The sequence below is a fragment of the Cicer arietinum genome, chromosome 3 (genome assembly GCF_000331145.2).
Source record: "Cicer arietinum cultivar CDC Frontier isolate Library 1 chromosome 3, Cicar.CDCFrontier_v2.0, whole genome shotgun sequence".
Classification (NCBI taxonomy): domain Eukaryota; kingdom Viridiplantae; phylum Streptophyta; class Magnoliopsida; order Fabales; family Fabaceae; genus Cicer; species Cicer arietinum.
Genome location: NC_021162.2, coordinates 75506331 through 75518721, shown reverse-complemented (window position 1 = coordinate 75518721; position 12391 = coordinate 75506331). Strand labels below are relative to the sequence as shown.

Sequence of the window (12391 nt, the reverse complement as noted above, 5' to 3'; positions counted from 1 at the left end):
GTATATATATTACACATATTTTTTTTTTTTAAAAAATATATATATATATATATATATATATATATATATATATATATATATATATATAATTGTTAAAAGTTAATTGAATTGGTTAATATTCAAGTAGATTGTAGTATGTGTGTTATAAGTCATCTCATCTTTATTTATTCGATATTATAAAATATTTAATTTAATTAATTTGTAAGTGGCAAATATTATTTATCTCGTGAATGATTTTTATAATAAATTTTAATTAATATATTATGATTATCATTGTTTATATTTATAAAATATTTAAAATATACTAAATTAAATTTATTGATTGATGATAAATATTTATTTTGTACATGAATTATATTCTACAACTATTTTTTTTTTAGTGGTTTGTTTTTATATATATAAAAAAAGTTAAAAAATTATTGCAAATACATTATAATTGTTCTTATTCACATGTCTATGATATTACAAATATACTATCTCTAATAACATAACTACTTCTTTTTTTTATCTTCTCAGAAAAAATAATAACTATAAAAACACCAATTTATCCTCTTTATTTTTAACCATTGTCAAATCTACTCTCAATATAAGAGTTTACTGTCAATATAAGAACTATATATATATATATAAATAAAGTAACTACTAAAGAAAAAGTATAGCTACGTGTCTTTTTTACAAATTAAATATAACTACCTTAGTGTGAAATAAATAATTAAAAATAATAATTATCTTATACAAAAAATAACTATAAAAAAAAATCAATATTGTCCTCCTCATTTTTAAGCATTGCCAAAATTTAGGGTTAAAAATAATAATTTACTTCATACAGATTTTTTATACAACAAAATACTACTTTCTAATTATTATTATATACACAAATCAAAATTACTCCACCATGTATTTTATCTCAATTATACATTATTTTTTATCTTCCAACTATCAAAATAACATATGAGAATACTAGCAAAAAAACTAATATTAAAATAATCAAAATTGCACTCTTCAATTTTAAATATTACAAAAAATAATATATATAAAATAAAAATTAGTCATTTATAAATATTAAAAATATATCAAATAAATATTTATAACTGATGCATAAAAAAAATTTGACAAATATTTATCTATGACAAATAAATAAACGTATATATTTGACGGTGATAAATAAAAAAAATATAAGACAAATGTTTGCTATTAATAATTTTAATAAAACGTCATTAAGCCCTAGCTCAACTGTCATTAGGGGTGGGAATAGGTCAGGCCAGACTTTGAAAGGTCTGAGTCTGGCCTACGATTTATTTTTTAGGCCTAAGCCTGGCCTACGGCCTATAATAGGCTTTTTTTCGGTCTGGTCCGGCCTTTTTAAAAGTCTGGCCTGGCCTGGAAGCCTATTTAAAATAATTTTTAAAAAATATGAAACAAACATCCTTTAAACCCTAAAAAATAATTTTTTGTGTTAAATAATAGATTTTTTTCTGAGACAAACACACTCATTATTATCTTTTAAACAAATATGGAAGACTACTGAGTGATTAACTAATTGAACAACTACCAAATATGAAATAACTACCAAATATGAAATGCTACCGAATATGGAACAACTACTGAATATGTAATGCTTACTGAGTAATTGCTTAATTGATAGAATATAAAATAGAAAATAATATTATTAATATAATAATAATAAATAATATTAATAAATAATAAAATATATATATATAGGTCGCCTGTCAGGCCTAATAGGCTTTTTTATAAGCTTGAGCTTGACCTATTTAAATAAATAGGCTTTAAAAATGGCCTAAGCCTAACCTTTTTATTAAATAGGTCAGGCAAGACCAGACCATAAGTAGGACAAGCCACAGGCCCGTGACGGACGGCCTAGCCTATTCCCATCCCTAAGTGTCATATTGTTAAGTTGGATTGAACATCTTGTACCGGGTTTGAACCCGAGACCTTACAGTTGTGTGAGATATAATAATAATAATAATAATAATAATAATAATAATAATAATAATAATAATAATAATAGTAATTCTAATAAAACATTTAACAAATATCTATTATTGATAGATATTAAAAAATCATATGACAAATATTTGTCAATAATAAATATAAAAATTCCCGAATAAATATTTGTCATTGATATATATTAAAAAAAATATAAGATAAATATTTTTCATTGATATATATTGAAAAAAATATAAGATAAATCTTTGTCATTAATAAAAAATATGGGATAAATATTTGTCACTAATTAATAAAATGAGATTTTTTTATTTGATGTATGAATGAAATACATATAAAATACCAACGCATCAGCCCAAGATTTTTGTTAGTTTTCATAAAAAGAACGTCAAAAAAATTGATGTGTACAAAATTATAGTTTATGTATTATAATTATTCTCATTTTTATATTAAAAAATTAAAATATTAATCTTAACGAAACTTTTAATGATAAATATTTGTTCCGTGTATAATTTTATAATATACTATAGTTATTATAGTTTATATTAAAAGATATTCGTAAAATATTAAATTAAACTAATTGATTATGACAAACATTTGTCTTATGTATAAATTGTAAACTACAATTGTTTCATTAGAGTCTCGTTTTAATCAAAGCTAAAAATATCCTCAAAACATTGATGTGATAAAATTATACTTACCACGCTATAATTGGCTTCATTTTCATGTCGACGATGTTAAAAAAACTACTAATAATTTTTAATGAAGTATTTGGTGACAAGCATTTGCGTGTATGATTTTTATAATTTTATAATATATTTTAATTAGTATATTATATTCTTTTTTTTACAAAATACAAAAAGAAAAACTAAATTAAACTAATTATTTAATGACAATCATTTACTTTGTTTATGAATCGTATGCTTCAATGGTTTTTTTTTATGATTCACTTTTTTGAAAAAACATAAAAAAAAATCGAAGCGTGAAAAATTATAGTTAATATATTATAATGTATTCTCAGTATATGATAATTATTAACATTATAATTTAGAACATCCTAAAAAAGAATAACGGTGTGATTGGTTGCGGACAAAAGTAAAAAGAAATAAATAGGTGAGAGATAGTATGAGAAGAGAGAAATCATAAATAAGAAAAATTTGATATATTGTTTAATATAAACGAAAGATGAACGAAATAGAAAGAAAAAAAAAATTAAGTGCATAAAAAAGACTAAATTATCCTTAGACAAAAATATTATACTTTTAACTTTAAATTTATTTACAAAATTAAAACATTATTTCAATATAATATATTTACTAATTTTAATTTTACAAAGTTATTTAAATTGATTTATACAAACCATTCAATTAATTAAATTACAAAAACAAGAGAAATCGTTAAAAAAAAGTTACACACAAAATTAGCGAAAATTACAATACAAATAATATAAGAAATACATTTTATAATATACTATTCAATTAATTACAAAATAACATAAATTGAAAAAAAAAATTATGTACAAAACAAGTGCAGATTGCAAAGCAAATTAAAAAAGAATTGCATTATATATTATGAAAAAAGTGCAAAGTGCGTGATCATCAAAAATTATTATTAATGACAGAGAAGGGCATGTAAAAAGAAACAATATATATATATATATATATATATATATATATATATATATATATATATATATATATGTATATGAGACTTTCTCTCCTCTTTCTTTGCATAGTTGGGGAGAAAGAAAAAAAAAGTGGAGCCCGCTCTAATTTATTCTTTCGTCTTTTTTTCTCTGTTTCACTAATCAGAAGAAGTGTAGCATTTATCTCCTAACCCTCTCTCGCTTGTCTTTCTCTCGCTCTTATTTCATATGTTACAATCAATAGGTAAACTAAACAATTGATAAGTGAAAATTGTAAAATTTTGAATATAAAAAATTATTTAAAATATTTATTGATTAAAAAAATTTATGACTTTTTTTTGTTAACTTTTATTATGAAAAAACTAAATTTCTACTCATTCATATGAGTTGAGTCACACCAAACCGCAAATCCTTATTGCAAATTCTTCTTACATTAATTATTGCAATTTCTTTTTACATTAAAAAAAAAAAAAAAAAAAAAAATTAATTTTTATTGACAACTTTATCAACTACAACAAGTCAAATAAGACAAATAATTATCACACATAATTTTATTGTTGTAACAACTTTATCGTTAATCAGGATTTTCTCACTTGTTTCATCTCCGTAAAAAATAGCGGATTTTTACGGGAATTGAATTCGGTACATGGAGATAAGTATGTGGCTCAATTGATGGTGAAAATAAATAGACAGTTGTAGTTGTCTCCATGGTACGAGATCAAATTTTATTGAAGACAAAAACTCGCTATTTACTACGAAGAGGAAAGGGGAATGAAAAAGTCGTGACTAACACTGTTGATATCTGTAAAGGTCGGAATGTTACAAAAATTATTTTTTCCTTGTATAAATTGTACGTGTATGAAAAATTATATTTAATTTATTGTAGTTATATTTTACTTTTTATATCGAAGATATTAAAAAGATATTCATTTTAAGTAATTATTTAGGAATAAATACATGTCCCATATATAACTTTTATAATAAACTATAATTAATATTTTATTTTTATTTTCATAATATATTTAGAATAAATTAACTGATTAGTTACAAACGTTTATAATTATGTATATAAATTGTACGCTATAACTATTTTTTTTAGTGATTCGTTTTTATAAAAGAATGTTAAAAAGTTAATGTATAAAAAAATATAGTTAATGTATTATAATTGTCTCATATTTATAAAGATAATATTAAAAACAACCATTTTAATGATATTTTTATTGACAAATATTTGTTTTATATATGATTTTTATAATATATTATAGTTAATATTGTATAATCGGTGTTATCAATCATACACTATAGTTGACTAAGTTTCATATGTTCCGACGTTAGATGTGAAAGTTATAGTTAGTGTTATAATAGTTCTTATTTTTATGTCGGAGTTATTAATATAAAACTAATTATAATAATAAATATTTATTCTGTGTATAATTTTATAATAAATTATAATTAATATATTATAATTAAATTTATTTTTATATAAAACTATAAGAAAAAATTATATTAGTAGTTTAGTGGCAAACATTTGTCTAGCTTAGTGTATAACAATATGTTTTTATTTTTACCAAATACTAAATTATTTTATGTTGTTGTAGTTGGAGATTAAATATGAATTTATTTGAAAATTAAAATTATGAATTTTATGAAAATATGAATTTTGTTGAAGATGATTAATAATTTTTTGAGTTTTATTTTAAAACGATGATGAATTTTTTGGATTTATATAAAAAAAGTTTGACATTTTAAGACATAAAGATCAAATAGTTACTTAAAATTATATAAATAATCAATTTAGAAAAAATTGATAAATAATTGAATTGTTACATAAACTTAACTTGATGAACCATGAGAAATATTTTGTCTAAAAAACCATGATTTTATTAATATAATTTAACTAAAAGAGCTAAAAAATTTCATTTACAATAAAAATCTAAAATCTCACAAATTGTGTTGAGTTACAACAACAAACAAATTCAAATACATAAATAAAATTATATTTATATATAAAAAACATTCAATTATACTCGTAATAAAATAATAATAAAAATACATAATATCCACAAACAAAATATAAAATCTATATCATATAAATGTCTGATCTAAATACTTTATGATGGCCCCGATCAATATACTTACACGTGATGCTAATAAGTGTTTTTACTGTAATTGTTAAAATAGTTAAAATTAAAATTTTTGTATTAAAAATAATACATTTCAAATATTTAAAAAGTTGAAAACATCACTTTCGATATATCTTTAATGTACAATTTCTATATTTAGTTACTTAACATGTTTCTAAGTATACTTGTTAGTATTTTGTTATACTTAGCATTTATTTTTAAGTAACTCAACAACATTTTATTTAAATATAAAATTGATTAATAAAGAGTCAAATGCTAATCAATAACTTTGACCACAACCATCAAATCAAAATTTGAAAAAGTGAGGACTTTCTTGCAAAATTAGATGAGTTATTTTTTCCTCTCCTTTGCAATATTAATAGGAAATCAAGTTATCATATAGTTACGTTTGGTTCTAAATAAAGTTGAAACTTATAAGAAATTGATATATTGAATGGTAAGACCCAATCAAACCTAAATCTCATGATTTTAGTTTCACAAGGAATAAACACCGATTACTTTATTTGTTACTACTATATTTGTTAATACTAACTTGTCGTGTTACACTCAATTATAAATCCCTTGTCTCCAATCATTATATTTTTCTAATTAACTCTACAATTTCCTTTTCCTTTTTAAAATAACAAAAAGATCAATAAAAGTAAAAAAACTTGCAAAATTAGATGACTTATTTTTCACTGTAGACTGGTTTCCTTTGCAATGTTAATAGAAAATCAAGTTATCATAGTCTAAATAAAATGGAAAATCACAGAGTTAATATATTGAATGGAAGAATAAAAATGCCTGGATTCAATAATTTTAGTATAGCATTGAATAATCACTCATGTTAGGGTTTATTTAAGTAAATCATAATAAAATTTCAAATTAATAAAATTAATCATATAAATCCTGATATATCTATAAAAAAAAGTGATCCACCGTATGATCCGCGTTTTTTATAACCAATTTCTTGAAACATACATAATATGAAAAAATTGCAACAAAAAACATAGATCAAAATCTAACATATTTCTGTGAATAAGAAAAAGGTGTAAGAAAGACTAGTAGTACGAGTTGAAACAAATCAATATATATAGAGAGATAGAGATAGAGAGAGAAAGAGAGAGAGAGGGGAAACACGAGCATGAGTGAAGGTCAAGAGACACAAACTCACAGATAGAGTGAGAGAGTGCGGAATCAGGAATCAGGAATCAGTTAACGGCGTCTCGTTGTTCGTCTTTCTCTCTTGCTCGTAATTGGCTAAGGCATACGTAAAAATTAACCATTGAAGGCGTAACCCTAAAACCCTAATTTGGTTTAAATGCATTGACAATTAACAGATTTGGAAGAACCCTAGAAGAATAACAGAATCAATGGCTACGGCGGAGTTAGGGCAACAGACGGTGGAGTTATCCACTCTCGTTACTCGTACTGCTCAGGATTCATACAACTCCCTTAAAGAACTTGTCGATAAATGTAGGTCCATCGAATTATCCGATACCGATAAGAAGATTAGTATGCTCAAGTTCCTCAGCAAGACTCAACAGCGCATGATCCGTCTCAATGTCCTTTCCAAGTGGTGCCAACAGGCGTGTTTTTTCAACTCCTTTCATATTTCTCCCACTTATCTTCTTGAATATCGACTCTGCTATTGTTTTTTGTTATTAGTTAATTTTTATTTGATTAAAGTATATATAATGTGTTCGTCGTGTATCATATGGTTACGATAATGATGATGATGATGATGATAACTAGTGTTAGAGCAAGAGAAACAAAGATTTATTTATGTATGATTTCATTGTAATTTGTGGCCTTATAGGTTCCTTTAATAAATGGAGTGTTGATTATGTATGAATTAATAATGATAATAATTAGTGTTAGAGAAAGAGAAAAATCACTTTATTTTGTGATTATTTGCTTATAATTCGTGGCTTTGCAGGTTCCTTTGATACAACACTGTCAGCAATTGGCTTCCACTGTTTCGAATCACGACATGTGTTTTACTCAGGCTGCGGATTCGTTGTTTTTTATGCACGAGGGGCTTCAGCAAGCTCGGGCTCCAGTTTACGATGTTCCCTCTGCCGTTGAAATTCTTCTCAGTGGAAGTTACCAGCGTTTGCCAAAGTGTATAGAAGATGTTGGTTCTCAGTATGCCCTGACTGAAGATAAGCAAAAGCCTGCTTTGAATAAGTTGGACACGCTTGTTCGGTCCAAATTGCTTGAAGTTTCTCTTCCCAAAGAAATTTCTGATATACAAGTTTCTGATGGTACTGCAATGGTTAGGGTGGACGGAGAGTTTCAGGTTTTATTAACACTTGGGTATCGAGGACACATGTCCTTGTGGAGAATATTGCATTTGGAGCTGCTTGTCGGTGAAAAAAATAAGCCTGTGAAATTGGAAGAACTGCGGAGACATGTGCTTGGAGATGATCTAGAGAGACGGATGGCAGCGACTGAAAATCCGTTTTCAATATTGTACTCAGTTCTTCATGAGCTGTGTGTTGCACTTGTTATGGACACAGTAATAAGGCAAGTGCAAGCCCTTCGACAGGGAAGATGGAAAGATGCAATTCGGTTTGAGCTAATAACCGAGGGTGGCAGTGGTCATGGGGCAAGTTCAAGCTCTTTGCAGAATCCTGATGGGGAATCTGATTCATCTGGTTTACGAACTCCAGGGTTGAAAATTGTATACTGGTTAGATTTTGATAAAAATGCTGGTATGTCTGATTCAGGTGTGTGTCCATTTATTAAAGTCGAACCTGGATCAGATCTTCAGATAAAGTGCACACACAGTAACTTTGTCATTGATCCGTTAACCGGCAAGGAGGCAGAGTTTTTCTTAGACCAGAATTGTATTGATGTTGAGGGGTTGCTGCTAATGGCTATTCGTTGCAATAGATATACTCGGCTGCTGGAAATTAAAAGAGAATTGATAAAAAACGTTCAGGTCTGTAGAACAGCAGATGATGTTGTGCTCCAGTCTCGTATGGGTGAACCTGATATTGAACATAAGCAGGTTAGGCTTATTGAAGAAATTCCAAATTGGTTTTTTGCATTGGGATTTCTGTTACGAGTCTTGTTCTGTTATATGACTCTTGTGTGTTTTGTTTTATGCTAAAATTATATTAATCTTATTTCTGCATTATCTGTCAATGGTTTGAGGTTTACTTTGTTGATATGCACATGTTCCAGTTAAAATACTGTTCACCTCTTGATCCTTCATGTACTTATTAAAATACTGTTCACCTCATTTACTTATGAATCTTCCATGTAATTTTGTGCACTACCTTATTTCTTTAATCTCGACGGGTTTTAAAATAAAGATATGTTTCTGTCTGAAGAAGGATGATAAGTGCTGCAACAAGGAGTTGGACGGGCATGAGGTACTGCGTGTGCGTGCTTATGGCTCTTCATTTTGTACTCTTGGAATTAGTATCAGGTACCTTATTTCACTCACTTGTTTTTCTTCCTAACTAATCTCTTGCATTTTAACTTTGGGATTTTCAAATCAATTCCCCCCCTTTTTCATTCAGGAATGGCCGATTCCTTCTTCAATCATCACAGAACATAGTTGTTTCTTCTGCCTTGTTAGAATGTGAAGAAGCTTTAAATCAGGGATCTATGACTGCAGCTGAGGTTTTCCTAAGCTTGAGAAGCAAAAGTATATTGCACTTATTTGCATCTATCGGAAGGGTTTTGGGCCTTGAGGTATATTTTCCTGTTATTTTCTCCTTTTATTGATCAAAGAAAAATCTCTAAATCAGTTTTGGACTGTCTTTGAGCTTACTTTTATTCAGATCACCGGCTTCTGTAAAACTTATGGATTATGGACCACCCTTGCAGGTATATGAGCATGGACTGAATACAGTTAAAATACCCAAAACCTTTTTGAACAGTTCAGCGATGCTAATGATGGGATTTCCAGACTGTGGAAGCTCTTACTTCCTGCTTATGCAACTTGATAAAGATTTTAAACCCTTGTTTAAGTTGTTAGAGACTCACCCAGATCCATCCGGAAAAGATAATTTGTTTGGTGACCTTAATCAGGTGCTGCGGTTCAAGAAAATTGATATAGCACAAATGCAGGTGCTTGAAGATGAAATGAATTTAAGCCTGGTGGACTGGGGAAAGTTGCGCACCATTTTGCCCAATGTTTCTTGTTCAAATCAAATACTTGGACATGAGCTTTATTCTGATACAGGCCTGGAGAGTTCCATACACATTTCAAGAGGTCATCATCCATCAGGTTTTTCATCACTGGTTGATGAAGTTTTTGGACTTGAGATAGGGTCTTCTGTACCTCCATTCCCTATTCAAAATCTTGCTTCCCCCTCAAATACATCTCTTCCTTCTCATTATGGTTCTGTCCCAATGAATAGTCATAGTTTAAAGGCTGGAATACCATCTCCAAAGTGGGAAGGAGGCATGCAGATATCACAGGTTAATAATGTAACTACCCTCTATAATGGTTCCATGTTCTCATCAGGCGGTGTGAAGGGTCCAGTTCAATCTAGTTCTGTTGGCTCAATTCCCACTGGACAAGGAAGGAGCACTGTTGGAAAAAAGCTATCTGCCTCAAAGTCTGAACAGGATTTAGCTTCTGTTAAATCTCCACATTCTGTTGACATTAGTTCCTCTACTCCAATGGATGAAGATACTGCTAATGATGCTTTATCTGGTAGTCGTTCATCTCTGTTATCTCCTCCCCGACCAACTAACTCTCGATTGTCAGCACCTAGTTCCAGACCTAATGGACCACTTGTTGAATCGTTCAAGGCTGCTGGATCTAGTTCATGTGCTACAACTCCCGTATGTAAGATTCTTTCTTTGTGTCCTCATCTTTATTGTGTGAAGTGTATCTACACTGTTTCATTTTTTTCTACCTTTTTTAACCATACTGACGGTAATCATATGAATGTTTACAGCCCAGGGATTGGAATGCACAGTTGCTTTTGGCACTAGTGAAGATGTTATCTCTGAACATGATAAAAAATCTCGAAAGCGAACAGCTTCAGATATGTTGAATTTGATTCCATCTCTTCAAGGTGTTCTCAAAAATCAAGGAAACTGCAAGAGAAGAAAGATTTCAGATTCATGTGGCTCTCAACTGTCTTTGCCACCTGGCACTTTTTCCTCGGAAATGATTCCTAAAGCTGAAGGATGCAGTTATGGAAGTTTAATTGCAGAAGCAAATAAGGGAAATGCTCCAACTAGCGTTTATGTAGCGGCTCTTCTTCATGTGGTCAGGCATTCTTCACTTTGCCTTAAGCATGCTAGGCTAACCAGCCAGATGGATGCTTTAGAGATATCATATGTTGAAGAAGTGGGTTACCGGAGTGCATCCTCAAACATTTGGTTTCGACTTCCATTTGCTAGAGGTGATTCATGGCAACATATATGCTTGCGACTTGGCCGGCCTGGTTGTATGTATTGGGATGTTAAAATAAATGACCAGCACTTCAGGGATTTATGGGAGCTTCAGAAAGGGAGCAGTAACACACCATGGGGTTCAGGTGTTCGAATTGCTAATACATCTGATATAGATTCACATATACATTATGATCCAGATGGTGTTGTTTTGAGTTATCAATCAGTCGAGGAAGATAGTATAAAGAAATTAGTGGCTGATATCCAAAGGCTTGCCAATGCAAGAACATTTTCCATTGGCATGCGAAAGTTGCTTGGTACAAGAGCAGATGAGAGGTCAGAAGAGCTTATTACAAGTTCTGATGCCAAAATATCTGGTGCCAAGACTGCTTCAGATACTGCAGACAAACTATCGGAACAGATGAGAAGGGCATTTAGAATTGAGGCAGTTGGACTGATGAGCTTGTGGTTTAGCTTTGGTTCAAGTGTCCTTGCTCGTTTTGTTGTTGAATGGGAATCCAGTAAAGAGGGTTGCACAATGCATGTATCTCCTGATCAACTTTGGCCTCACACCAAGGTTTGTTAGTTTTACTTCAACTGATTGCTATTTGTTTGTTCTCCTCATTTCTCCCCAGAAATCTGTTAATATTTTGCGCCAGTAATGGAAGCCCATATTCTTCTATCATGCTTCTAATTGTGTGAAGTTATAAGAATATATGCATGTTACACTATCCCGTCATGATTATGGAATCAATCTGTTTTCCCTTTCACTAGACTCAATACCCACTATCCGGCAAGGTATTGTTCTCCTTTGACTGGACTTCATCCATTTCATGTTTATTCTGCATATTTATACTGCCTTTTAGGTGAAACCTACCAAGCAGAATGTTTCTTTCACATGTACACCTTTTTAAGCAGTATAAACTAGAGAGTGCGGTAGATTAGTTTTTTATGGTTATGTCTGCTGATATGCTTGGTGCAATTTTATTCTGTGATACTTCAGTGGCAATAAGAAACCAGAAACTTTATGGAAAGTTTTCTTTTGAATAACTTTATGAAATTATGAAAAATGTTCCTATATGATTCCCCACCAATCCCAAAAAAAATCCAGGCCTATATATTTACTATATTAGATGCTTGTGTTTTGTACAGTTTCTAGAAGACTTCATAAATGGAGCTGAAGTTTCATCGCTTCTGGATTGCATTCGGCTGACTGCAGGGCCGTTGCATGCTCTGGCAGCTGCAACCAGGCCAGCACGAGCTGGTCCTGTTCCAGGGGTTGCAGCCGCCC

At 29.5% G+C, this 12391-nt stretch overlaps 1 protein-coding gene across 1 annotated transcript in view; it reads left to right on the top strand.

Moving 5' to 3' along the window:
• Positions 1-6732: 6732 nt before the first annotated feature.
• LOC101502433 (mediator of RNA polymerase II transcription subunit 14) overlaps positions 6733-12391 on the top strand; it is a 9394-nt gene continuing 3735 nt past the window's right edge. Inside the window, exons 1-7 of the mRNA XM_073366771.1 lie at positions 6733-7322; positions 7673-8749; positions 9078-9172; positions 9267-9441; positions 9577-10546; positions 10659-11677; positions 12253-12388. Coding sequence (XP_073222872.1) covers positions 7107-7322; positions 7673-8749; positions 9078-9172; positions 9267-9441; positions 9577-10546; positions 10659-11677; positions 12253-12388 — 3688 coding nt within the window. The 5' untranslated portion in view covers positions 6733-7106. The remainder of the gene's footprint in view (positions 7323-7672; positions 8750-9077; positions 9173-9266; positions 9442-9576; positions 10547-10658; positions 11678-12252; positions 12389-12391) is intronic.